Source organism: Schizosaccharomyces octosporus (assembly GCF_000150505.1).
Source record: "Schizosaccharomyces octosporus yFS286 unplaced genomic scaffold supercont6.1, whole genome shotgun sequence".
NCBI classification, from domain to species: domain Eukaryota; kingdom Fungi; phylum Ascomycota; class Schizosaccharomycetes; order Schizosaccharomycetales; family Schizosaccharomycetaceae; genus Schizosaccharomyces; species Schizosaccharomyces octosporus.
Genome location: NW_013185619.1, coordinates 2,464,959 through 2,489,598, shown reverse-complemented (window position 1 = coordinate 2,489,598; position 24,640 = coordinate 2,464,959). Strand labels below are relative to the sequence as shown.

Sequence of the window (24,640 nt, the reverse complement as noted above, 5' to 3'; positions counted from 1 at the left end):
AGTTTTTTCGTTACTACTCGTTATATTGGTACTATCCAACAATCCTATTTTAAAGATATATCGAGCTTTCTTCAATAGCATCGAGATATTAAAGCATGTGAGAATGTCTTTTTTTAAGAAATTTAGCAAGAAGAAAGAGACTCCCAATTTCAATTCATTTCCAAAGGATCAAGGAAAGAGTGATAACAGAGGAGATGCTTTCATGGTTGATGATGTTAGTATAAACAAGACAGTAAAGTCTTCCTTCTTATTCATGTGAAATGGCAATTAACCAATTCTTAATAGTACAATCGTTTCGGATTCTGTGGAATCCCAGAAAAATGGTGCATTGATCATCAGCAAGGACTATTAGCCGTAGGTAAGTAATTACGAAGGGAAAAATAACATTAGCTACGTGAAACTCTAACAAAAATAGCCTCTACAAGCAAAAGAATATACATATATGGAAAACTACATACTCAGCTTGTTATTATACCTAATTGCAGCGATATCGTGCACCTTCTTATGTGTGCAGGTCACCTAATCATTATCGACAGTCAGAATACAATAATTAGCTATAATTTGTTAAGATCCAAAAACTTTCATACACCTACTTCCACCTTTTATTTGAGGCTGAGAGTTATCTCTACTGCTACGGATCCTTCAATAGAATGGGTTTATCTGGGAATGAGCGACGGTACAATCGTCCCATGGGACGTTACAAGACATCGGCCTGGTGTTTATAAAATACCAAACCTATATATTGAAAGAATGAACGAATGGAAGCTTATGGGTTAGTAATGCGGATACTCGAACTTATAAAAGCTAATTCAGTCTAGGATATCCTTATGCACCCACGTCAAGTAGATTGTCGCCTGTTATAGGTATTCAGATTCATCCGAAAGACCTTGGTCTTTTGTTAATTGCTTATCCTGAAGGTGTTTTACTTTTTTCTATTAGGACCGAAACAGTATTGAAATTCTATGAACTAGAATATGCGGCTGGAAGCACTGCGGCAACAATGTCTACCAAACATAGTTATCGACGTCCTATGGTTAAAGGAATCCATTGGAGTCCTTGTGGTGAATATTTTCTATCATATTATGAAGATTCTTCTATAGCATTTTGGGACACTGAGAAAGAAATGCCCATTCAAGTCAGAAACTTTGTTGACTCTTATATCCATACATATACTGCTATGCAAAAACCAGCTCCTAAAACTGATTTAGAAGCAATCCAATCTGTAATTTGGTGCTGTCGAGAGGATCCTAATTCAACGTTTTTGCTAATGTTAGGTGGATTACCCAAAGAATCACCCGTAAAGGGTATTTCAATGTTTAGTTTTCCTCAAACTCCTGGAAAGCAAAACGTTACTGGATTGGCAGAACATTTTGCTAATCCAAGCTCTCAAAGGTTTTTTCCTTTTATTGACATCCCACCGGCTATTGATATGACAGTGATTTCAACTATGTCGCCATATTACAATGGTGCTCATAATCCCAGATATCTATTGATGTTCTCACGTGATAGAACTCTTGCTCTCATTGACTTGGTTACTTGCGAGCCTATGAATTTAAACATGTCTCTTCCACCCTCCCTATGTTTCCTAGCTCCTGACTTTCAAATCGTTGACTTTCAGGCTGTAAAGAAAAGTATTTGGGATAAAATGGAGGACTCTATTTCTTTGCATCCTCATTATTCTTCATTTTCTGGAGGATCGCCTCATCCTGGTTATTTAAAAAAGTTAGACGTACGGAATATACTTACAACTTCTTCCGGTTTTAGTCTCTCATTATGGGATATTTCCAAAGGATTCATGAACCCGAAAAATTGTATAACTATTGATTTTTCTGAAGTTATGCGTAAACATCTCACGCCAACTGCAAAAATCATCAGTGTATCACTTTCTTCTACCAACTGTGAATTCTCTACCGCAGATAATTTTGGTCGGGTCATCATTTGTCGTGTAAAAGATTCACTAAATCCGCTTCCGTACCAACTGGCTTCGGGTATTTTCCGTTTGGATGACAGCTTTGCAATAGATGGTATTATTTATGGTCAATTCTGTATTGATCTAAAGCAAGGGCCAATTACAACCAATTGTATGAGTGATATTGGATTTGTATGTATCGGATATGCGAATGGCTCATTAGCTGTCATTGATCTCAGGGGTCCTCACATATTATGCAATACTTCTTTATCAGAACTTGGTGTCGAAAGAAAATCTAAGTCATCTTCATCGACTGATTATATTAGTTCTGCTGAGTTTGTAATTATGAATTTGAATAATGATGGGCTAGCTTCGATCCATCTGATAGCTGTGACCAACACAGGAATAGTTTTATCCTTCCAAATTGGATTGACCTCTTCAGGAAACTACTCTGTAACATTCTTGTCCTATGAGAAATTGGGTATTTTTAACGTTCATAGCATAATACCCTTAACAGAATCTGGGCAACATGCGATTGCTACAGGGACTTCGTTGCAGATGGTTGGGCTTCAATCCGAGAAGATTTATTTATTATACATTGGCGAAACAGGAATGCGTGTATATTCCCGATTTAGTAAATGTTCAAGCACGACGGATTGGAGCAAACATGCTTGTTACAAGGCTAGTGTCATCTTTTCATCTGCTTCTAGACAAATGGGATCGGTGGCATGTATAATGTCAAATTTAAATGTTTACTGGTTTTCATTACCTAACTTAGTTGAAGAACGACGTGCAAGGTTGCCGGATGACATAGATGAAAGAATGTACGTAAAGAAGAATTATGTTATGTGCTAACGACTTTAGGTTGAGATTTGGTAATATTACAGAAGATGGAGATTTTGTGTTTCCAACAATCGGAGGTACAGAATTAGCATTTGGATCCGTGCTAGGAATGGGAAGGAAAATGTTTGCTTCTATATCTTGCAACCTTATTACCAAAGATCCTTTAGTACTGCCGCCAAGACCCACTTTGTCTACTTGGAAATGGTTAATGGGTGGACAGACCACGACTTCGGATGAATTAAATTTACTACTCGGGGGCGAACATAGACCAGTTAGTAAGCCATTGATACGACCTCAAGCTTTAGGAGGGCCACAGCAATCCCCTCAACAAAACTCAAGCGCGCAGACTACGACTCCCAGCGGCAGCACGAAAGAATTTGAGAATAGGCGAATCCCTCAACAAAAGAGTTATTTCAATCAAATGAGTGAACAATTAACTGAAAGAGGTAGGATGCTTGGAAATGTTGAAAGTACGATGGATGATTTAGAAGAGATGAGTGCAGACTGGTTGAACGAGATCAAGAAGTCAGTAGCTTCTACGAAGAAGGATTTGCTGATTTCAGGACTAAAGAGTTATTTGCCTTAAAATCATTATTTATTAGCCGATTTCATATCCATAGACATTAAGTTTACTGATTTTGAGTTTGAATGTTGAATAAAAAAGTTTTTCTTTCTTTTTCTTTTTTTACAAATCTTTCCTTGAAAGATCGAACCTTTCTTTTCCATTGTTATTAAAAGTATTATGTAAATGTTTGCAAAGAACATTCTTGCATTCGAGAATTAAAACTTTTCTTTTTTGTTTAAAACATTATCAATTTTATGCTTTTAGCTTCATACGAACAATATTTCTCCAAAGATCATCGTCTTCTTCAGTTGGTTCATTTGCAATTTGTTCGGAATCTTCGCGAGTATTCGTAGTTTCTTCCGCAAGATTTGTTTCTTCAATGCTCTCCGAATCTGAGGAACTGCTGGATGTATCGTTACTAACAGCAATTGGCTTATGGTTCAGATTTCCTTGAGTCCAAATGTCTCCAAAGTCTGTAGTTCGCTGCTCTCGATAAGATTCTTCCATATCTTCCAGATACTGTTTTTGTTTTTGTTGAATATCATCCGAATCTTTACAGGAGGCATAAATATCTAAAAGCTCTTCATTGACATCAAAAAAAGCATGGCCCCATTTGAAATTTTCCATCAACAACCGGGCCTCGTCCTTATATCCAACAATATACATACATGCTGCCAAAGCTTCTGCGCAATTCAGTCTCCAAGGACGTCCATAGTTGATGGGATTTGTAGCGACCAAGTAGGGTAATAAGCGTTCACACCGACCTCCAATTCTTGAGAAGGGTATCTCATCTATTTTAGCCCAAGAACATTCGACGACGCTCGCACCGCCATTGTCAAAAATTTCCCGGTCAGCAGGAGAAACTGGTGACTTGCCATTCGGTCTGAATTAGTTAGCGTCAATTAACTGAAATACAAATGCTTTTTAAGATAACAAAATGAATTTTATACCAACAAGCAACAAACTAGAGACATAATTTCGCCCATAATCTGCTCCTTGAAGCAAGAATAAAATAAAACGCCAAAAAAATAAAAAACAGAAAAAAAAATTGACTTACGTGACCACGACTCCTTTAAACTTTTGACCAATTCGCAAATTTCGTATGCAACCAAGTCTTTCTAACCTTTTCCCAGAACAAGCATTCGGGTTGCAATGGCCAAAATCCCACATTGCAAGAGGCAAAGGAAATTTTAATGCTTTCTGTCCTTTAAAATTGTGCTTGTCATGACCTTTACCTGAATTTCGAGGACCCATTATGAAAACCAAAATTTAATTGTTATTTATAGGTGTTGCAGTAAAAATACTTATTTCAGCTGAACTTTTCGTTTTGTATAATCTTAATGTCGGTAAAATTATAGTTGTCATTATAGAAACATAAATCCTCGTTTGTGTAATATAATTTTCTGAAATATTTGTTACCTAAACTCATGCTCGAATAAATAGAAGGCATTCTCATTTGAACGAGTGAATCCGGGACGTTCAGTGTATGATATATTTGCTCTTTTCTTTTTTCTCCTTGGAAATGCACTTTCTCAGCATCTAAGTAACCCAAGTAAGAACTGGAGCTGTCCCACCTGGAGGTAGGTTCATTTCTCTTTTTCAGCGAAGCTCATAAAGGTAATAATGAATTCATACATTTGTACATCTTAAGAATGAATGAATTACCTGTAATGTTGTAGTCATTCATCTCTATCATGATTTTTACTCACATTACATCTCAGTTTGTTCATTCAGTAGTCTTTCTTAGTCTTGTGACATACTCTTTATAGTAGTATCATTAAGGGAACGAATCACCTATTGGTATAACGAGGAGCTTTCTATATCTCTATCATCTATGGAAGAAAAGCTATGATATTACGCTTCATATTATCAATAGTCAAGATACAATTGAACTCAACAACCTCTTGCATTAAATGTAAAGTCTTGGTAAAAAATAACTACTTTTTGAATTCGTTTGGATCCTTTGGATTTTTGGTTTATTTTCTTTTGTACTCAATCTGAATCAGCACATCTGCTTTCGTCAACATGCATTCCTCTAAAGTCAGTCGGACGATAGAAAGATATATTGGTATGTAATCCTACTACCAAGATGCATGATGCTTAAATTATTTTTAAAAGAATTGCTCTAAATGAAGTACTAACACGGACCAGACAGAGCAACGGACCAATTCAATTTGGAGCCGAACTTGGCCTTAAACTTGGAGATTGCTGATTACATTAATGCCAAGAAGGGAAATGCGTATGTGTTTTAGTCAAGTGGGGTTTTTTTTTTTTTTTTCTAATCGAATTTATCTATGTATAGACCCAGAGAGGCAGCTTTTACCATATTGAAGCGTATCAATAGTGCCAATCCAACAGTGACTTATTTGGCTTTAAACGTAAGTAATCCAAGCTACGCGGCGAAGCTGCTTCATCTATATATTGCTCGAGCTCAGGATATAGGAGTGATGATGGAGTCCAAATCAGGAAGAAAAAAGAGCTTTCTGTGTGTTTTGAATTTATCAGCATTCCTGATTCTACCCATCTATACATGGAACTTGGATACTAACTTCATTTAGCTTCTTGATATATGTGTTAAAAACTGCGGCTTTCCCTTTCATTTACAAATTGGAAGCCAAGAATTTCTCAATGGATTTGTTTCGCGTTTTCCTAAATATCCCCTCCCTCATATGAATAAGATCCAGAAAAAGATTTTGGAAATGCTTGAAGAGTGGAACTATATGCTGTGTAAAAACAATAGACATAGCCAAGAGTTTTCCAAAATTCACGACCTCCGTGAATTGATGGCTTTTCAAGGCTACAAGTTTCCAAAAGTTGATGAAGATTCGGTTGCTGTGATGAATCCTAGTAATGATCTACGCTCCGCTCATGAGTTGGCTATGGAAGATTTGGAGGCACATAAAGCTAAGCTTCAAGAACTCCTTCGACGTGGCACTCCAATGGATTTGGCTGAAGCAAATGCACTAATGAAAGTAATTGCAGGTTTTGATAAAGAAAATACAGAAGATTATTCTGCTCTCGCATCTGCTGAAATTGAATCTATCAAAGCTAAAGCTTTACGTGTTCAACATCATCTGGAAAATCCAACTTCGGTGTCTCTTGATGAACCGCTAGAGTCCGCTATAGAGTCCTTGAAAGTCTATAAGAATAAAGTCGTTCGCTTGTTGCAGACCGAGGATGACGATGAATATTATGTTCATAAGCTTATTTCTTTGAATGAATTGCTTCACGATGTACTTCATGCTTATGGAATTAACCATGAATTCAATGAACAATCCTTTCTTTATTCCTCCAATTCATCCCAGCAGAGTAATAATGCTCCCCCAAGAAACGAGTCTTTAGTTGATCTGCTTGATGAACCTAGTCACGATAACTTAATTTTATCTAATAATGGCGTTTCCTCCAGTACTGCATCAGACTTTGCTGGCTTTCCTGATGCATTCAATTCTAATCAACCGGTAGCTAATGGTAATTCGGTGCACAAGTTTTCGAACGTTGAAGCTACTGTTCCCATTTTGAAGTCTGGTTCCTTGCTACTGTCAGCCAAGTTAGTCAGCTACAATCCAGCGAGCGGTACGGCATCATATGCCGTCTATCTATCTAACGACTCTTTTGCGTCCTCTGTATCAAATGTTACCTTTCAGGTGGCTGTCATGAAATCCCAAAAGCTTCAGATGCTTCCCCTCGTTGGAGAAACTACTATAGCTCCAAAAAAGCAGGACGCTGCCTATATGACTATGAATATTTCTGGTGTCAGTAATGATCAGAAATCTATACGAATTCGCTGGCGTTCTTATTGGATGGCTAACCTCAATAATCAGGAAGCTTCTGGCGAAAGTTATCTACCTCTTCAAATCTAGATAATCGATTTTTAAATAGACGTACATCTTCACAATGTAATAAAGTTTCTACTGTTTACATTATCCGACCTGCTCTTAAAATTTCGTAATCATTTATTACCATTACCATTTAATAAGATATAAATAATTTGCATGAATATATTATTAGTTGCAACCAAAAAAACTGAAGCCTTAATATGCAATACTTTTAATTGTCTTTCCATAGTGAGAATAACTTCCTCCTAAGGACTTTAATCGCTGTAATGACATGACGCAGAGAAAAATTGAGCGTAGAGATGGCTTCTTAATTTCTTCGCTATTAAGAGAACCATCAAGCAACTTCTCAACTTGAACTTCAGGATAGTATTTTTTCAATCCATCATAGCAAGCCGTTTTCCATAATGCCAAAGATTTCTTAAAGTTAATCTCCCTGTCCAAAGCGAATTGTAAAGCTTGAAGACACTCTGCTAAATGGTCCACTTTTTGCGTGTAATCGAAATAAGTAGCTTGACGTTCCTTTTCGTCAGTTATGCAGCGATCTAGATCTTCCTGGAACTTATCGGAAAAGTTGGGACCGACAATGTTTTGCAACTTTCCGAGTTGTCGCTTAAAGACTTCCATAACTTCCGGTTCGAATGTGTTGGTCGATCGCCCCAAGAATCTAGCCAATCCTTTCGGTACTTGCTGTGATAACTCAAGTGAATTTAATCGTTCTTGAAGAATTATAATTTCTTTTTCAATATCCTTTATATAAGCCTCGTAGACTAGTATAGTGCTTCTAGGAACCAATTCATCCTGCTTCTGGATCAGCTTCTTTAAATGCTTATCTTGCTTCTTTACGGTATCCTTCAAGTTGGTCAATTGTAAGATACGCTTCTGCTCAGCTTCGAAAAATGTATCATGTTGTTGACTTAACTGCTGATGTAACTTCTTTACTTTCGAAGCAAGATGATCACAACGATCGTCTCTTCTCTTAATCCTCTCCATTGACCTTTTAACTTCTCCCTCAAGCTCCGTGTTATGTGCTTGAGTTCCTGTTAAAACGTCCTCTAACGAGCTCAGCGTACTGCACTTCGCTTTTAGTTCATTTTGGACAACAGTTAGCGATTGTTGGGTAGACTGTAGTTCTTTACATTGTTGATCCTTAACTGAAAGCTCCTCATTGCTTCTATTTAACAAGTTTTGAAGATTATTTGCCTTACATTCGGCATCTTGCAATTTCTGAACATACTCTTCGCTAGAATTCTTCAAAGTATGCAGTTCCTCTTCTAATTTCGCCAACTTATCTTCAGAGTTATTCTTGAATTTTTGAAGGGATTCAATTATCTCATTCTTCTCTGTTATCAACAAGCGCTTTTGTTCCAAATCCTTTAATATTTTTCTTTTCTCGGAGTCTAACTGTTGAATTGCAGCATTAGTTTCCTTAGAAGAGGCTTCCAACTTTTCTTTATTTTCAGAAATTACTTTTTCAAGGGAACCGATAGTTGCTAAATGATGATTTATCGTATTCGCAGAGTTCTGTAAATCAACTTCATAACCCTTAATCAAAACCATGTGTTCGTCAGTCTTCTTTTTCAAAGTATGCAGGTTAGAACTCAATTTCTTAGATTCATCTTCCTTCTTTGATAGATTATCCTGAACAAAATGAAGCTCTGCCTCTGTCGCAGACAATTTATTGTTAGCCTTTTCGTATGACATTTTTATTCCGGTTAATTCTTCTGAGACCGACTGTTTTTCTTTAGTTACAATCTCAATCCTCTCAGTCAACTTGTTTACGAGTGATCGCTTATTTTCCAAGTCTGATTTGTGAGTGTTTGCTTCCTCAGAGCTGCTTTCCAAATCTCTCTGTAGATTGTTTATTTTTTGGTTCAAGCCTCCTATCAACTCCTCTTTTCTTTGTAATTCCGAAGAATTACTCTCAATTGACTTTGAGAATGAATCAACCTCCAAATTCAAGTCGTTCAGCTGGGTAATCAGATCGTGTTCACGGGAAGCATAATCTTTTTTAGTATCACTGAAAAGCTGTGAGAGCGAATTCAGATCTGATCTGACGTTTCTCAATTCGTTGGATAGCGTGTCAGCATCTTGAATTCTATCCTGTAACTCTGTCTCTTTATTCCGTAACTTGTTAGTTAATTCTTTAAAACAGTTTGTAAACAAAGAAGTTGCTTCTAGTATTTCCGAACGGTCCTTCAGACTAAATTCTGAAACGTCAAAGGAAGATACGTCTTTGGTCATATTGAAAAGGAAATTAAATGCTTCGCTGAATCCTATCCTTAGACTGTTTAGTTCTTCATTCTCTTTACCTATGGAATCGATCTTTGCCGACAACTCCTTCTTATCATTTTCAAATTGAGCAATGCTTTGATGAAGCGAAGAAATATTCTCTTCAGCCTCAGAGAATTGTTGATTAAGAAGATCCTTTTCACTTTGTACATAAGAAAATTCTTGGCTCTTCTGTGCCAACATAGTTTCTGTATCTTTTAGCTGTTTCATAGCATCCAAAAGCTTATTATCCATAGCGGTATTCTTTTCTTCAAGCTTTTTGCTAGAATTTTCAGCCTCAGAGAGTTGTTGATTAAGAAGATTTTTTTCACTTTGTACATCAGAAAATTCTTGGCTCTTCTGTGCCAGCATAGCTTCTGTATCTTTTAGCTGTTTCATAGCATCCAAAAGCTTATTATCCATAGCGGTATTCTTTTCTTCAAGCTTTTTGCTAGAATTTTCAGCCTCAGAGAGTTGTTGATTAAGAAGATCCTTTTCACTTTGTACATCAGAAAATTCTTGGCTCTTCTGTGCCAACATAGCTTCTGTATCTTTTAGTTGTTTCATAGCATCCAAAAGCTTATTATCCATAGCGGTATTCTTTTCTTCAAGCTTTTTGCTAGAATTTTCAGCCTCATAGAGTTGTTGATTAAGAAGATTTTTTTCACTTTGTACATCAGAAAATTCTTGGCTCTTCTGTGCCAACATAGCTTCTGTATCTTTTAGTTGTTTCGTGGTATCCAGAAGTTTATCATCCACAGCGGCATTCTTTTCTTTGAGCTGCTTACTTAAATCTTCAGATTGGCTGATTTTTTCTATCAGTTTCTGATTCAATTCTTTTAACTTAGAGAAAGCATCTTCCAGGGATTGATATTCATCGCGAATTGAACGATGTTCTTCAGATAAAGAAGCGTAAGAACGTTCGACAGATTCAAGGGCCTGTTCTAAATCCACTTTAGACTTTTGAAGGTTGTTTTTCTCTAACAGTACGCTTTCTTGATCTTTCTCTAGAGCAGATATGCTATCTTGAGATTTAACGAGCTTTTCACTTAGATTTTCCTTCTCAGCAATTTGATCTTCCAAAGACCGTTGTAAGCTTGCCAAACTCGAATTCAATGTACGTAGCTCTTCTTCTATATTTTCTTTCGAAGACATGAGATGCTTAATTTCTTTGCCAGTAGTGGACTTCTCCTCCTCAAGCTGTTTCACAATTTCCATAGTCTGACTAAGGATTTTAGATTTTTCAGATAGCTCGTCTCGTGCATTCTTAAATTCTTCCTCTCGAGAGCTATGTAAAACCTCCAAGTTAGAAAGCTTCTCTATTTTATCCTTAACTTCATCCGCTAGCGAAAGAGCCTTTTGATTCAAATCTTCTTTCTCTTTAAACAATCCTTCTTTTTCTTGTTCTAATGCGCAAATTTTTCCAGCATACCCGTCGTTTTCAGATCGTAAGTTCTTCTCAGTTTCTGTTGCTGATTGCAATAAGGACTCGTACAAGTCGCTAGCTTTAAAAAGCTTTTCGCGATCAGAATTAAGTTGTTTAGTAACGCCTTCGTGGTTGCTTCGCAAAACAGCTAGCTCATCCTGAAGTCTTTTATTTGCATCTGTCAAAGAATTCATCACTACCTTACTTGATGAAAGAGATGACACAACATTTTGAAGAGAAGATTTAAGGTGTCCAATCTCTTCAGTAAGTTTAGAAGAATTAACCCGAAGATTATTATTTGATTCCTCAGAGTTTTGGTATGCTTGCTTTAATCCTGAATAATCGGATGAAAGCTCTTTATATTCTTCGGTCAAAGATGTGAGACATTGCTTAAGTCGACAACATTCTCCAAAAGTCTCATCTTTCACTTTCATTACGCTTTGCAATTCAGTCGAAATCTTTTCGAAAGAAGAACTAAAGGTAGAGTGTTTAGCCTCTAAAGATTCATTCATGGATTTCAGGTAGGTTACTTCAGACTGTGAGTCATCATACGACCTTTGGCAGGAATCAAGCTTACTTTCAAGATTATCCTTCAATTTTCTCAAATCACCAAGGGAAATGATGAAGTTTTCTTTTTCTTCTACCTGATCCTTGTAAACATTTAGTTGGTCACTTAAATCCCGGTTATGCTCTTCCAGCTTTCTGAGAGAATCTTCGGTCTCGTCTAACTTAGATAAGGAGTCTCTTAGAGTTTTAATTTCACTTTCCATGCTATTATTCATTTCTTGTGAATCATTGAACTTCTTCTGTAACTCTGCAAAACTTGCGTTGAGAGAGTCATAACTTCGGCTTTGTTCTTCATTATTGGCTTGAAGATCATTAAAATCCTTATTTAAAGACATAATCTGCTCATTCACTTTATAAACGTAGGAATCTTTTTCGTCTAGAGATGACTTTATCCTGCTGAGTTCCGCTTTGAGGGTATGAACCTCTTCTCCGTTAGAATTTTGAGATTCTTCTAGCAGTTTTTCCATATTTCGCAAACTCAGGGTTGAATCCTTTAATCTATCTTGGAATGCCTTGCATAAGTCTTGCACATCAGCGAGAGCCTTCTGAGCTTGTTCCTTCTCAGCTAGTTCTTCATTCCTAGATGCACTCAAGCTTTTATATTCATCACCTAGCTTGGCTATAACATTTCTTCTTTCATTCAATTCTGAAGTTAAATCTTCGATATTATCCTCGTACTTTTTAACTTGATCTTTCAACGTCTCAACATACTGATTTTTGCTCACGCTTTCATTCTTAGATTCAAACAGTAAGCGTTCCTTCTCCTCAAGTAAAGACGTTAGTTTAGAGTACTCATTTTCTTTCTGTGCTATAATACTTTGACTATCTTCCAAAGACTTGGAAGAGGAAGTCACTAAATTCTGCAATTCTGTAATTTTTTCGTGCAAATCCTTGACTTCCGAAGAATTTCGATCTCGCTCAGACGTGACCAAAACGAGATGCTTATTAGTTTCGGTAATACGAGCTTCGAGCTCCTGGAGCTGTTGATTCGAATGATTAAGACTTTCAGTCTTCTCCGAAAGCTTATAGTTAGATTCCTCTAAAGTAGCTTGTAAATGATGCTTAACGGAATCAAATTCACCCGACTCATCCTCCAAAGTGTTCAGCTTATACTGTAGATCACTAGAACGACCTTCCAACTCATTGATCTTGTTTTGCATACTTGTAATTTCTTCTTTGGAATCTTTTAAGCTAGCAATGGAGCTTCTGAGAATCTTTTCAAGTTTTCTATTTTTCTCAATAAGTTCAGCATTGTCTGCGGAGGTATTTTCTAGCGATTGAGTATCTTTTCTCAAGGCCTCAATCATATGTTCCTTTTTCTTTAGTTGATTCGTAAGAGCTTGCAGTTTCTCTTGATAATCTTTGATTTCATCCTTATTGGAATTTGATTCGTTAAGAGCTGATAATTTTTTTTCTACATCCTTGCATTGACTACGCAAGGTGGTTTCTGTTTGTCTCAGGGATCCAATTGTATTATTCGAGCTAACCAACAGCCTTTGTAGCCTTTCTTGCTCAGCTCGAAGGTCAGAATTTGAGACTTGATCATGGTTCATCTTATCCTTCATTGATTTCACATCTTGAATCACAGTCTCGTATTCTTTTTCCTTTTGATCAAGCCTTTGTGTGACATTTAGGAGCTGTCTGGATAATTCATACGCTTCGGATTGCTTAGATGACAGAGCTGATTCTAATTCTGAAACCTTCTTTTGAAAATACTGATAATCCTCACTAGACGTTAAAGCATCCATGTCTGAAGGATTCTTTTCCCAACCTTCTCGGTTTGATTTTGACATTAACTGCATTGAAAGGAGTCCATTTTCATGTTCCAAAGTTGCCAACTTTGATCGGACGGCCTTTAGATCGGCGATTAAACTGGAATTTTGAGTAACGGTCTTTAGATCGTAAATAGGACTATCAAACAACCCTCCTCGAGTTAGCATCCAGCTAGTATTAGAAGTCGAACCAGGGCTTCGGGGGGTTAATTGGTGAGTTTCCTCAACTTCATTACTGAGAGGGGCCTCTCCTTCGCTCAATACCCTTCTTCCTTTCTCTGGGCGAGCAGTAGGGGTAGATAAATCGTCTTGATTAAGGGCGTTGTTGTTTTCCGTCAGATGTTTACCAGAAACTTTTGGTTTTGGAGGTTTTGGCGTTTCCAAATCTGGGTAAGCAAAAGGAGATATTGGACTTAAAACACTGTTAAGAGAATCATCCTCCGAATCAGAGAGTGGAGGAGACGTGGGCGTCTGATTCGACATGGGCTCTGTGAACTAAAACAGCTCTTGCTTGACGCGTCGTGGTTGAAATTCCAAGTGTTTATGACTTTTAACGTGCGAAGATAGTGAAATTTCCTCGTTGTAACGAAAAACCTTGATAATATAATGAACCGACACGTATTCGATAATAAAATAGTATTATCTTATCACGCTATTTGTAATATCGTATAGCAGTTTCAACATTACGATTCTGTAAATAAACCGATACCTGTTCAAATGCATTCATTGAACGTTTTCGTTTGACGTTGTTCTAACTCATATGTTTACCCACTTTAAGATGAATGAAGAAAACTCAAAGATGCCTGAATGTTACAACTGGGCTAATGGAGAAATTAAGTATTTTGCGTAAATCAGAAAAAATAATTGAGAAAAAAGAAGAAGATTCGAAATGCTTTAGTCAAAACACTACAGGAGTAATGGTTGAATGAATGAAATAAACAAAGAACGAATAGATATTAAAGTCCTCTAACGTATCAAAAAATTACAACATGGGATGAAGATCGAGTTTATCGCCGTGATTTACTGCGCTTGTAGGATTGAATAGGAGTGTCAGAAGAATACTGACCATAAGTACCATTCATTAAGACAGAATTTCCACGAGCGGAAACTTGGCTAGCTCTTGCTTGAGCTTGGGCGGGACTTTCGAATGGTTGTGCCGTTGGCGGTAAGGAACCTTGGATTTGTGGACCAAACTTTGTGAAAGGAAACTGCATATTGGGAATCTCTAAATCGGAAGGGGACATATTGTAGAATAAAATAAGTTTTGATAGCAAGGCGCCCACTTCAGAGGCAATTGAACGTTCTTCTAATGAAGGAGCATCAGGAGGTGAAGGAGAATCTAATCTGACATTTTGGATATTCTGAAGACGTTGGAGTAAAGTATAAACATGCAACAAGTCTCGGCGAAGAGGAGCGTCAGAGAGAACATCTTCATCTACGAGATCGAGATTTTCTTGGATAAAATTTGCATCGACGGATTCAAAGTCGAGTAATTTTTGATACCTATCCGACTGATAGTACGTAGAGACGGTTTTAAAAGTATTGTCGGAAATGACGGTTGAGGAACTATTTCGATTGGGAGAAAAAGATGAAAAGGGATCAAGAGAAAGGAGTTTTGGGGTTGGATATTTAAGTGACGAAGGATGAACGTTAACTACGGGGTTGGGAGGTTTAGGAGAAGCAGGAGGAGTGGATACTTTATTGAGGGAAACATCGTTGGCAGAACCATATGCAGGAGAAGACATGACGGCTACGGGCTTTGCAACAATACCACCATCTGGAAGTCGCGAATCTAACCGTGAAAGGTGAGCGGGAGAAGTGAACAAAGGACCCGTTGGACCCAGCATCATCAAGGCATGAGATTTAAATTGAGGATAAAGGGCTAAAGAAAAGGGGTTAGCATAGAATTCTTAACGAAACGCAGTTTCAAAAACATACAATTTTCGGGAAATAAGGAAGGGCTGGTGGTGGACTGTGGTAGAGAAGCATTATCTAAACCGATTTCGGGGTTTTGGCTTGTATTTGTTGAAAGAGCTTGCTTGAGGAGGAAGTAGGTACGATCGATATCCCAATAGATAGATTCGCTAGGATTATGGTCATGAATTCCTTGATAGCAAATAGAATGCCAGTCTTTTAGGAATGAATGCAAGGAAGTATATTGTTGGTTATTCAGGATGGTTTCCAAAGGTTCACCAGAGACTGTTTTCGTACTGGTTAGTAAACTTGATCCAGCCGGAAGGGAGGACAAGAAAGAGACAACTAAGGGTTGCCAAGTAGCATGTTCCATGGTTTGGAAAATGAGAACCGGAAAGAAATGGACTGAAAATAATCAGAAAAATATAATACAAGCAGAAGGACACAAAACCGAAACACAAGACAAAACAACAGAACAAACCGCGATGACAGAATGAAAAGGAAACGAGAATACAAAAAATTTGAGTAAAGAAAAAAGAAAAACGAAAAAAATTACCTACAAAAAAGAAGAAATAAAATAAAAGAAATAAATAAATTGGAAAGCAAAGGAGAAAACGTGAAGGAAAGAGTGCAACCAGGAAGGATGGTTCTTTTTCAAATCCAAAAGGTCTTGGAGTTTGCTGCGCTGGGGAAGGGGGGCAGAAACCGAACGAAATAAATTTTAAAGTGTTGAACGAAGAAGCAGGGCTTGGACTCGTAAATTGGACTCTTGGGGAACAAGGGATTTCGTCGTTTTGCTAAATTTTGTTGTTGTTGTTTTCGAGTATTGAGAATATTTGTAAGACTATTATACGATACGTTCTATTGCATTAAACGTGGATTCAGCAAAGTTACGATGGGTACGAAACAACATAATGACATCATCATACAACTAGAAATGACCGACACACCGTTGTCACATAGGAGTTAGAGTAAGAGTAAAGTGTATAGAGTAGTTAGTGGTAAGGTAAGGTAAGGTAAGGAAAGAAGAGTAGAGTATTGTTATTTCGCATCACTCACCGAGAAAACACGAAAAGAAAAAGAAAATTTCATTTTGAATATGTGAATACGAGTTTCACATCATAACAAATGAAATCACAAACTCTTTTTTTTTAAAAAGTAAAAACTAAGACCGCATAAACTATCGTATATAGCATTATAGAATATTAGAAAAATAACATTATAGCATATACAAACCATGGTCATAATGACTATATGACTCGATTGATTTCCTCAGTATGACCCAGTCTTTCCTTCCTTCCTTTCCTCTTTCGAAACCCTTTTCTTGTCAAAACCATTCCTTCTCCAATCTTTATGCGGCTTGGCTAGGTTCGGCTTGACTTGACATCTTCCGAACACAAAGTAACGCTGCAAGGAGGAGAGGAGCGGAGGGGATCGGAAAGTTTGTTCCCTTCCCTTCCTCTCCTCTTTTAAAAACGAGGCGAAGCTTGTCCATAGAAAAACAAGACATCATACGCTGATTCCATTTACGAGACCCAAAATTGTAAAATCTAGACTTTCTGGAACAGGGATAGGGTTCGATGAATTGGAAACAGTAAACAATGCAAAGCAATCAGGGTTCACTGTTCACCTGATAAAATGAATTCTTTCCAAAATGTTCAAACTTTGTTTTATTTATTCGTTTCCATTAAACTCGGAATCAATTTGTGTGGACCTTTTTGATGCACAAAGATACCTTACTACTTCATATTAGACATCATTGTTTACTAGAATTGACGACAAGGTACAACCTTAATAGCGGAAACACGAGATACATACGTATCAAAATTTTTGCAATATATACAATGAATAATCAAGCTTAACCCTTCCCCTTTCAATTCCCTTTAAACACAAGTGTTATCCTGGTTCGGGGTTTCCCATCGCTACTACGACCGTCCCTGACCTGACCCGTATGCCAATTTGTTCTTTTGGACTCTTTAGTCTTTAGTTGGTAGTGTAATTGTCCTTTTTTCTTTTTTTTTTTTCTTCTTCTTCCATCTTTGTAAAAAATATTTTCTATTCCACAACTTTTTTTGTTTATTTTTTTCCTTTAATAATTTAAAAAAATAAACAATACCGGAATCATCTTTGGTAGTTTTTGGTACAGTTAGTTAGTATAGTGCCTTTTCTATTCTTTTTTCCTTTTGTATATTCCTCTTTTCCTTCCCTTCCCTTCCGTTCCCTTTTTCTTTTTTGTTTTTGTTTTGACATTCGCTGTTTATTATAGAGAAAGTTAATTAGAAGAAAAAACGAAAGAAACCGTTACTTACGTTGAGACCAGACCAGACCAGACCAGACTTGTCCTGTTAAATTCAATTCTAAACAAAACAAGTGGCTTTCATTTCTATCTAGGTATCTATCCATCGGTTGATTCATCGACTTTGACTTACTCATCTTTTTTATCCTTGGATTTTTTCTCTCTTCCTACGACCGGCTCTTTTCTTTATTTTTTTAAATTTTTTATTTTTATTTTCATCTTAATTTCTTTTTTTTTTTCGGTTTATTTCTTTAACCCTGAACCCTGATTAGGTTCTACATCGTTCGTCCTTCTTTCCCTCTCTCTCTCTCTCTCTCTCTCTCTCTTTCTATCTACTTGGTAGCCCAACGACTCCCTACCTTCTACATTGATTACTAGTGATTAGTACTAGTAAACTAGTGCTTTTTGCTTTGTTGAATTGTTGTTTAGGCATTTCAAAACGTTAAACGACGTGAAGAAAAACAACTATTCATACTTTACTTTGACTTTTTATTCCATCCAATTTGCTATTCGTTTTCCTTTTGATTCTTTAGACCAACGAGGAAAATAAAGCAAAAAACAAACATCTTTTGTGTTCTTTTTTAAAAATTACCTTCTTTATATTCCCTCTAATTTTTCTTTGGTGTTACTTTCCTTGATTCATCATGAAGACTCCTAAACCTTCTAAAGTGTATGTAACGAGTTTTTCTCTACATTTTTTGGAAAACACCTATATTGTTTGATTTTGTTTTTGAATTCGAATTGAGATTCAAATTCACTTGCGCATCTTCTTTTGAGTTTGAATTCGTATACAAAATTGCTTTATAGTGTTTGTTTTTCACTTAATTATTGTTTAAAAAAGGAAAAAACAAAATTTATGAACATCTACTAACCAAGTTCGTTTAGTTTGGTCATTGGATCCGCCGAGGGCCGTGCCATTGAAGCCCTTGAGTATATTGCAGACCTCCACAAAACCCACAATTTCAAATTTGCTATCTGTCTTGGAAACCTTTTTACTCGAAAGACAGCCAGTTCTGTCGTTACTAAATTGAAGAGTGAAAAGTTTTTGGGTACGTTTATTTTCCTTCCATATGCATTGTAGCCTGAACCTCCCTAATCTAACATCTTATACAGTTCCTTTGCCAGTTTACTTCGGCGTCGGTTCGGCTGGTATGCCGGAAACAGTGACCTCCCACATGGCAATGTACGGTCCTGAAATCTGCCCCAACTTGTTTTGCATGGGTATTTGCGGCTTCATGAAGACGTATTCCCGCTTCACCATCGCTCAATTGGGTGGTACTTACGACGAAGTCAAGTTCAATGAACCTATGAATAAGCGTGAAAAGAGTTTGACTGAACGTTCTTTCCATCTCACTGATGTTCAAACTCTTTCCAAGCGATGTGACATCCTTTTTTCCAATAGCTGGCCTGAAAATGTTCAAAACAAATCTTCTTTACCTCGTAGAAACCTCCCTTCAGGTAATGCTCCTGTTGCTGCCTTGGCCGCAAACTGTATGCCCCAATACTTCTTTGTACCAAGTCCTGTTTATTACGAACGCGAACCTTATAGAAACTCTGCAGTCAATGTTCCCTCTGGTACTGTGTCTCGCTTTTTTGGCATTGCACCCTTTAAAAACCCAATTGGTGAAAAATTCGCTTATGCATTTACTTTGAATCCATTAACTGGTGAGTTTATAGGAGATATTCCTCCAAACTGCACTGATTCTCCCTTTGTCTTAAGACCCATTCCTCTCAAACGTGCCTCCAGTGAACAAGTCATCCCTCCTCCTGATAGCCCTGTTTCAACTGAATCAGGTTTCACTAGATTTAAGAAGTCTAAAGTTGGACGTGAGTTACGCTTTCCTTCATTACGATTTTTTCATCGCAACTAATTTACTTATTTATTAGCCGATGCTTGCTTCTTTTGTCTTAGTAATTCCTCTATTTCACTTCATTTAATCGTTGCTATTGGCAATGAAGCTTATATGGGTATGTTAGTAATAATATATGCGTCCTCATTATTTTGTTGCGTAAGAAATTTAAGCTAATTCCATCAACTTTTTTTCTTAGCTTTACCAAAAGGACCTCTTACCACCAAAGATACAAATGTACCTGAACTTCCGTTCCCTGCTCATGTATTGATTATTCCAATCGCACACACTTCTGCTTTAAGTTTATTATCCGATTCTTCCTACCAAAATACCGTCGATGAATTACATCGTTTTCGCAAAGCTGTCACTCAAATGTATAACGCGCACAACTCTGATGCTATAGTCTACGAGATTAGTAGAGCAAACGGTGTTCACGTACATTGGCAGGTCATTCCTATTCCAAAGGATCTTTCACCAAAAGCATTAGAGTACTTCAATAACCAAGCTAAAGAATCCGGGTTCACTTTTGAAGAACGCGATCTTCGATCCCATGAATTAAACTATTTTCGAGTTTTCCTTCCCTCTGGTGAAGTCCTCGTTCATACGCTTTCCCTTCGAGAAAGATTTGATTTACAATTTGGCAGGCGAGCCGCTGCAAAACTTATGGGTATTGAGGAAAGGATAGATTGGCGACAATGTAATCAAACGGAAGAAGAGGAAAAGAAAGATGCAGAAGACTTCAAATCTTATTTTAAGCCTTACGATTTTACCTAAAACAAAAAAACACATTTACACAGGAAAAATAATACATAATTTTTGGGTTTCATAACTACACATTCTAAATAGACTGTATCCTCTCATCACCTTCTCCATGTCAAATATTATAATCATTAATTTTTTCCATCGCCAAAACTGAAAGCATTATTTGCAATCCTTTGCATTGCTTTTTCTCCACCTTCAGCATAAACTGGATCTTCTAATGCTTCAGCTATACATTCCCATGGATTGCGACTTCCACCCCACTTTAAGATTGTATTTCGAAATTTCTCACCAGCTTCACGCTTCAAAGGGTTCTTGGAAAATAACTTCCGGAATACCAAAGAAGCCAGAGCTGTATCAAAAAGGTACGAATAGTAGCTTGCACTATATCCGTATAGATGACTAAATTGAAGATGCCAAGAAGTTTTGGGAACTGACTCAAACCCACTGAACCGGTTGCTAATCTGATGGACAACATCGACGGAATTAAAGTCAGGTTTAGAGACAGCACCAGAATGGAAAACTTGATCAATCATGGACATACATATTTGAGATTGCTGATCCAATGCCACACAACTGTCTTCAACCTGGTTATAGTGTTCTAATATTTGAGATGGGAAAGGTTTATCAGTTTGATAATGGCGGGCATATAAGGGTAACACTTCAGAAGATGCCATAAAATGCTCCATAATAATAGAAGGTAATTCTACAAAGTCTGTGGCACAACGTGTACCGGCTAAATTTTGATATTTGGTCCTTCCTAGAATAGAATGCATAGCGTGTCCCATCTCATGAAACAATGTTTTAACATCCCATAAATCAAGACAGGAAGAACGGTCATCATTCGACTTTTGGAAGTTACACAAGAGTGATATTATAGGTATTTGGTATGCAACTTGTTGATTTTTCTCGGATATATAGTCAGAGAATCCCAAACTTAAAGAATCGTTTATACTGATGCTGTCGAGTTCCCTAGATGAACGAATGGTAAAATGAGCGGCACCGTCAGTTTTCCCTGGACGAGTGAATAGATCAAAATAGATGACGCCAATCAAACAATTTTTCTCATTTAAGACATTCAATTTACGGACTTCGGAATCCCAGATTTCTCCAGGCATAACTTCGGCTGGAACAAAGCGTAAACCATACAGCGAATTAAAAAGGCGTGATAATCCTTGTATAACGGTACCAACAGTCAAATAATCCCTTTGATAATTAACGGATGAAGTAAGGAATGATTTCCTTTGGAATAATTGTTGCTTGTACCTAGTAACGTAATATTCTCGATCCCATATGTTAACTTCAGGAAGATTTGTTAGGCCTAAATCCATTTGTTTCATCCTAGAAAATAGTGAATGTATCTGGCGTACTTTCGGTAAATTTTCTTTTGATAGATTTTCTAAGAAGTTGATAACACAACTTGGTGATCGGGCCATTTTATCAAGTAGTTGAAGTTCAGCGAAGCTACTTTTCCCGACAATATTTGCGAGCTTGTATTTTGAACCAACGTAAGATTCAAAAAGAGATATATCCTGGTCACTTCCTTTATGTCCTTGAATATATATCTGCTTACGCACTTCAGGATTAGCAATACTTACGAGAGCTTGTGCTCCTTCATACCCAACAGTAGGTATAAGAGCGATTTTTTCTTTCTCATCATAAACGCTACCTACAAAATACGGATCAGAACCCTTCAACAGATCCAAGGGAACTGATATGTATCGCTGAGGTCTGTTCATACTACGGTTAAAGAACTTTCTTCCTAATGTTGACGATTCCATGGATTGTTTTACAAACTTGTCCCGTGAAGAATCATCAAGATTTACGCCAGACTTTTCAAAGTCCTGTAAGAAGACCTTTGCGACATTATAAGCTTCAGGATCTTGGCTGGCTAAAGAGGGATTAAGTAACACTGATTCCCTTAGCTTATTATAGAGTCCCTGATGCGTGTTTAGAATATTCATCAGTTCGAATAAAAGATTGTATGCCTCTTCGGCTTTGACAATGGTTTCCATTTGAGGATGAGAGCATCGTACAAATTCCAGAAGATCAATCACGCTACAAAGCAAATTCGAAATCCGATCAAAGCAGCGAATTATGTTTAAAGTATTACTATTATCATCATTCAAAATCTCTTCAATAAGCTTCTTGCAGTTCATCGAGGCAGTTTCAGCTAACCTTATGAACCCTTGATCTTGGTCAAGTAAGAATCGATTTTTAAACAGACCGACTTGCTCTAATTTATTTGCATATTTAGAATTGTTCCCATAACATTTCTGATCGAACACGTCCTTAATCAATTGATCTTCACCGCATGGTCTATGAGTTGTAATAAAGGTTCGAGCTTTTATTGAACAAGAAACCCGGTACAAACGAGTAGCTTTTGCAGTATTCCTGAAGCACGACTTCAATGTAAGCATTTTATGCCTAAATTCACCTGTACATGAGATCAAGAAAAATGATCTTCGAGGGTGAGGTTGGGAGTGGAACTTCTGAATAACAGCTTCATGCCATTACCTCCATATGTGTGGCTTCCATCATAAAAAAAAGGGCAATCGATCAAATATAAGAAAGCGTGTATTGGAACCGAATCCTTTAAATGAAATTGACCTTGAGGGTGAGGACAGCGCCCCAAAAGTCCGTAGTATTTTGGAAGATGCCAAAAAAAGAAAAACAAAATTAGCTTCCTCCGGAGTGAATGCTCTAAATTTAATAGAAGGAAAGAAAAAAGAAAAGAAGATTTCCGTGAATGATTCAAATTCTGAAGTACCTGCTAATGGAGATACGACACAGGATTCAGCTTTAATTAATGCTATACTGCCTACTGTAGAGGATCGCTTTGCGAAACCGACAAACGAGATAGATGTCAATCAACACTTGTTGTCCTACATTGAATCTAAAATTAATTTTGATAAGCAAAGTTCGCATCCCTCTACAGAGCATGAAAACAATGCAGAGGTTATTCCCAAAAGGGACGCTGGTCACGAGAAAGCTCCAACAATTGTATCTGATTTGCCTAACAAGGTGCAAAATAATTCAATAGCGTCGGATGCTATTCCGGAGGTGGACGTTGGAATCACAAGCACAGAATTGGAATCTTCAAAAAATTCAGCATCTAAACGGAAACGTAAAGGGTTAAATAAAACGAATCCTACATCTACTAGATCTTCAGCAGATCTAGCAAGAGATCGTTTAATAGAGGATATGTTGAAATCGTCAACGAGTTCTGCAAAATTGGAAGACGAATCATATCGCCGTTTTAGGTCAAAATGATGCTCGCTAGATGGAAGCTCTTGGTTAACGCTTTCTAAACGGTCATTTATTATTCTAAACAATATAATCTACATTTTCGTTGGGTGAATAGCTATGTAGTAATACGTTGTGTCATAAATTACATTTGTTCGTTATCCCTTGGATTGGCAGCAACAGGTGGAGGAGGGACTGAATTGGAGGCATTAGCATCCATGACGGGATTACGGGCCTTGTGATCCAACTGTTTACTGAGCAATTCTTCTTCTTCAAGATAGTTTTGGATTGTAGAATCTTGTATAGCATTGCGACCGTGCTTTTTATGTCTGTGATAATGAGGAATGGGCATTTCTCCATCTAAGTTAGCCGTTGGGGATGAAAACTCTTGGGGGACTAGAGGAGAGGGAATGCTATTTAGTGATTTCTCATTGTTTGTTACAGATTCGGAGTAGTCTGTGGGTGGTAGTAAAGGATTTGAAAAGGCCACGTCGCCTGGTTGAGGAGGAGGTCCTGAGAGAGATGCCGGTAGACGATGTAATGCACCATGCCCGACACCACAGCCAATGGCTCCATCACCTCCCCAGTTTCTTTTTGGGACAATAGTAATTTGGCGAGTGTTGTCTTGATACTGATTGTATATGTAAAGACGTAAAGGTCGATTAAGATGCTAATGAAGTTAGTTTCGTAATGTAGCGTCGGTGACATACCGTTTCAATTAAGTCAGCCAGCGCCTTTTCGCCGGTCATCATTCCTTCAGGAGTGCCTACGATATAATCTTGGTAAGGAATCACTTTTGCAAGAGCAATAGGGGAATTTTCAATTACATTAAGAATGTGCCACACAGCATCAATTGCTGAGTGAATTGATGCCCACTGAAGCGTCATCCCTAGTTTGTCTGCTTGTGTTAGCTCAATCTAGTGATGATTATACATGTTGATGATTTAAACATGAAGTGGATACATACCTTGCTCTGCATTTGAAACATTAATTTTAACTTTTCTGGCTATTTGTCCTTTTAATGAGAAAACCTCGAGGGTTATTTCAGGAGATGAATCCCGTAATAAAGAACGAAACATTAACGGATCCCCATTCTGTGTGTTAATTGTTATGAAAATTATTCTTTTCTTACCAGCAAAATTCCATTTATAGCTGTAATGAAGTCATAATACGATTCAATTCCTGCATTAGCAGCTAGAGAGTTCTCTTGGATCTTTAGGACCCGAAATCCATACTCTTCTGCGGAATCATGGTGAATTCCTGTTATTGATTCAGAAGTTTCTTTCAAAAAGTTTTTCAAACCACCAAACATTATAGTATTATTCCTTATTCGGAGGAAGTATACGATGACTTGGCAAGACGGTGCTTGTATGGTTGTGTTACACCATT

General features: G+C 37.3%; 9 protein-coding genes across 9 annotated transcripts; 4 read left to right on the top strand and 5 right to left on the bottom strand.

Annotated features, from left to right (window-relative positions):
- Positions 1-103: 103 nt before the first annotated feature.
- Positions 104-3,338, top strand: SOCG_01940 (lgl family protein; the record flags this gene model as incomplete). Its single annotated transcript, XM_013160434.1, has 5 exons — positions 104-214; positions 286-358; positions 416-772; positions 819-2,733; positions 2,774-3,338. The coding sequence occupies 5 exons, from the start codon at positions 104-106 to the stop codon at positions 3,336-3,338; spliced, it is 3,021 nt and encodes a 1,006-aa protein (XP_013015888.1).
- Positions 3,339-3,409: 71 nt separating this feature from the next.
- SOCG_01939 (ribosome biogenesis protein) lies at positions 3,410-5,064 on the bottom strand. The gene is made up of 2 exons (XM_013160433.1): positions 4,375-5,064; positions 3,410-4,200 (listed from the first exon to the last, which is right to left on the bottom strand). Exons 1-2 carry the CDS (start codon positions 4,569-4,571, stop codon positions 3,570-3,572), a joined length of 828 nt encoding a protein of 275 aa, XP_013015887.1. The 5' UTR covers positions 4,572-5,064; the 3' UTR covers positions 3,410-3,569.
- Positions 5,065-5,160: 96 nt separating this feature from the next.
- On the top strand, positions 5,161-7,264 carry SOCG_01938 (arf binding gamma-adaptin). The gene is made up of 4 exons (XM_013160432.1): positions 5,161-5,385; positions 5,469-5,556; positions 5,620-5,695; positions 5,876-7,264. The coding sequence occupies exons 1-4, from the start codon at positions 5,343-5,345 to the stop codon at positions 7,175-7,177; spliced, it is 1,509 nt and encodes a 502-aa protein (XP_013015886.1). The 5' UTR covers positions 5,161-5,342; the 3' UTR covers positions 7,178-7,264.
- Positions 7,252-13,669, bottom strand: SOCG_01937 (sporulation protein Spo15; the record flags this gene model as incomplete). Its single annotated transcript, XM_013160431.1, has 1 exon — positions 7,252-13,669. The coding sequence occupies one exon, from the start codon at positions 13,667-13,669 to the stop codon at positions 7,349-7,351; it is 6,321 nt and encodes a 2,106-aa protein (XP_013015885.1). The 3' UTR covers positions 7,252-7,348.
- Positions 13,670-14,193: 524 nt separating this feature from the next.
- On the bottom strand, positions 14,194-15,473 carry SOCG_01936 (RSC complex subunit Rsc58; the record flags this gene model as incomplete). The annotated part of the gene is made up of 2 exons (XM_013160430.1): positions 14,194-15,068; positions 15,125-15,473. The coding sequence occupies 2 exons, from the start codon at positions 15,471-15,473 to the stop codon at positions 14,194-14,196; spliced, it is 1,224 nt and encodes a 407-aa protein (XP_013015884.1).
- Positions 15,474-18,040: 2,567 nt separating this feature from the next.
- On the top strand, positions 18,041-20,020 carry SOCG_01935 (CwfJ family protein; the record flags this gene model as incomplete). Its single annotated transcript, XM_013160429.1, has 5 exons — positions 18,041-18,066; positions 18,282-18,445; positions 18,510-19,223; positions 19,284-19,364; positions 19,446-20,020. 5 exons carry the CDS (start codon positions 18,041-18,043, stop codon positions 20,018-20,020), a joined length of 1,560 nt encoding a protein of 519 aa, XP_013015883.1.
- SOCG_01934 (intermediate peptidase Oct1) lies at positions 19,975-23,346 on the bottom strand. The gene has a single exon (XM_013160428.1). The coding sequence runs from the start codon at positions 22,423-22,425 to the stop codon at positions 20,137-20,139; it is 2,289 nt and encodes a 762-aa protein (XP_013015882.1). The 5' UTR covers positions 22,426-23,346; the 3' UTR covers positions 19,975-20,136.
- Positions 22,466-24,616, top strand: SOCG_01933 (uncharacterized protein). The gene has a single exon (XM_013160427.1). It carries the CDS (start codon positions 22,529-22,531, stop codon positions 23,276-23,278), a length of 750 nt encoding a protein of 249 aa, XP_013015881.1. The 5' UTR covers positions 22,466-22,528; the 3' UTR covers positions 23,279-24,616.
- Positions 23,281-24,567, bottom strand: SOCG_01932 (GRASP protein). Its single transcript, XM_013160426.1, has 4 exons — positions 24,384-24,567; positions 24,219-24,345; positions 23,962-24,149; positions 23,281-23,921 (listed from the first exon to the last, which is right to left on the bottom strand). Exons 1-4 carry the CDS (start codon positions 24,561-24,563, stop codon positions 23,397-23,399), a joined length of 1,020 nt encoding a protein of 339 aa, XP_013015880.1. The 5' UTR covers positions 24,564-24,567; the 3' UTR covers positions 23,281-23,396.
- Positions 24,617-24,640: the final 24 nt, after the last annotated feature.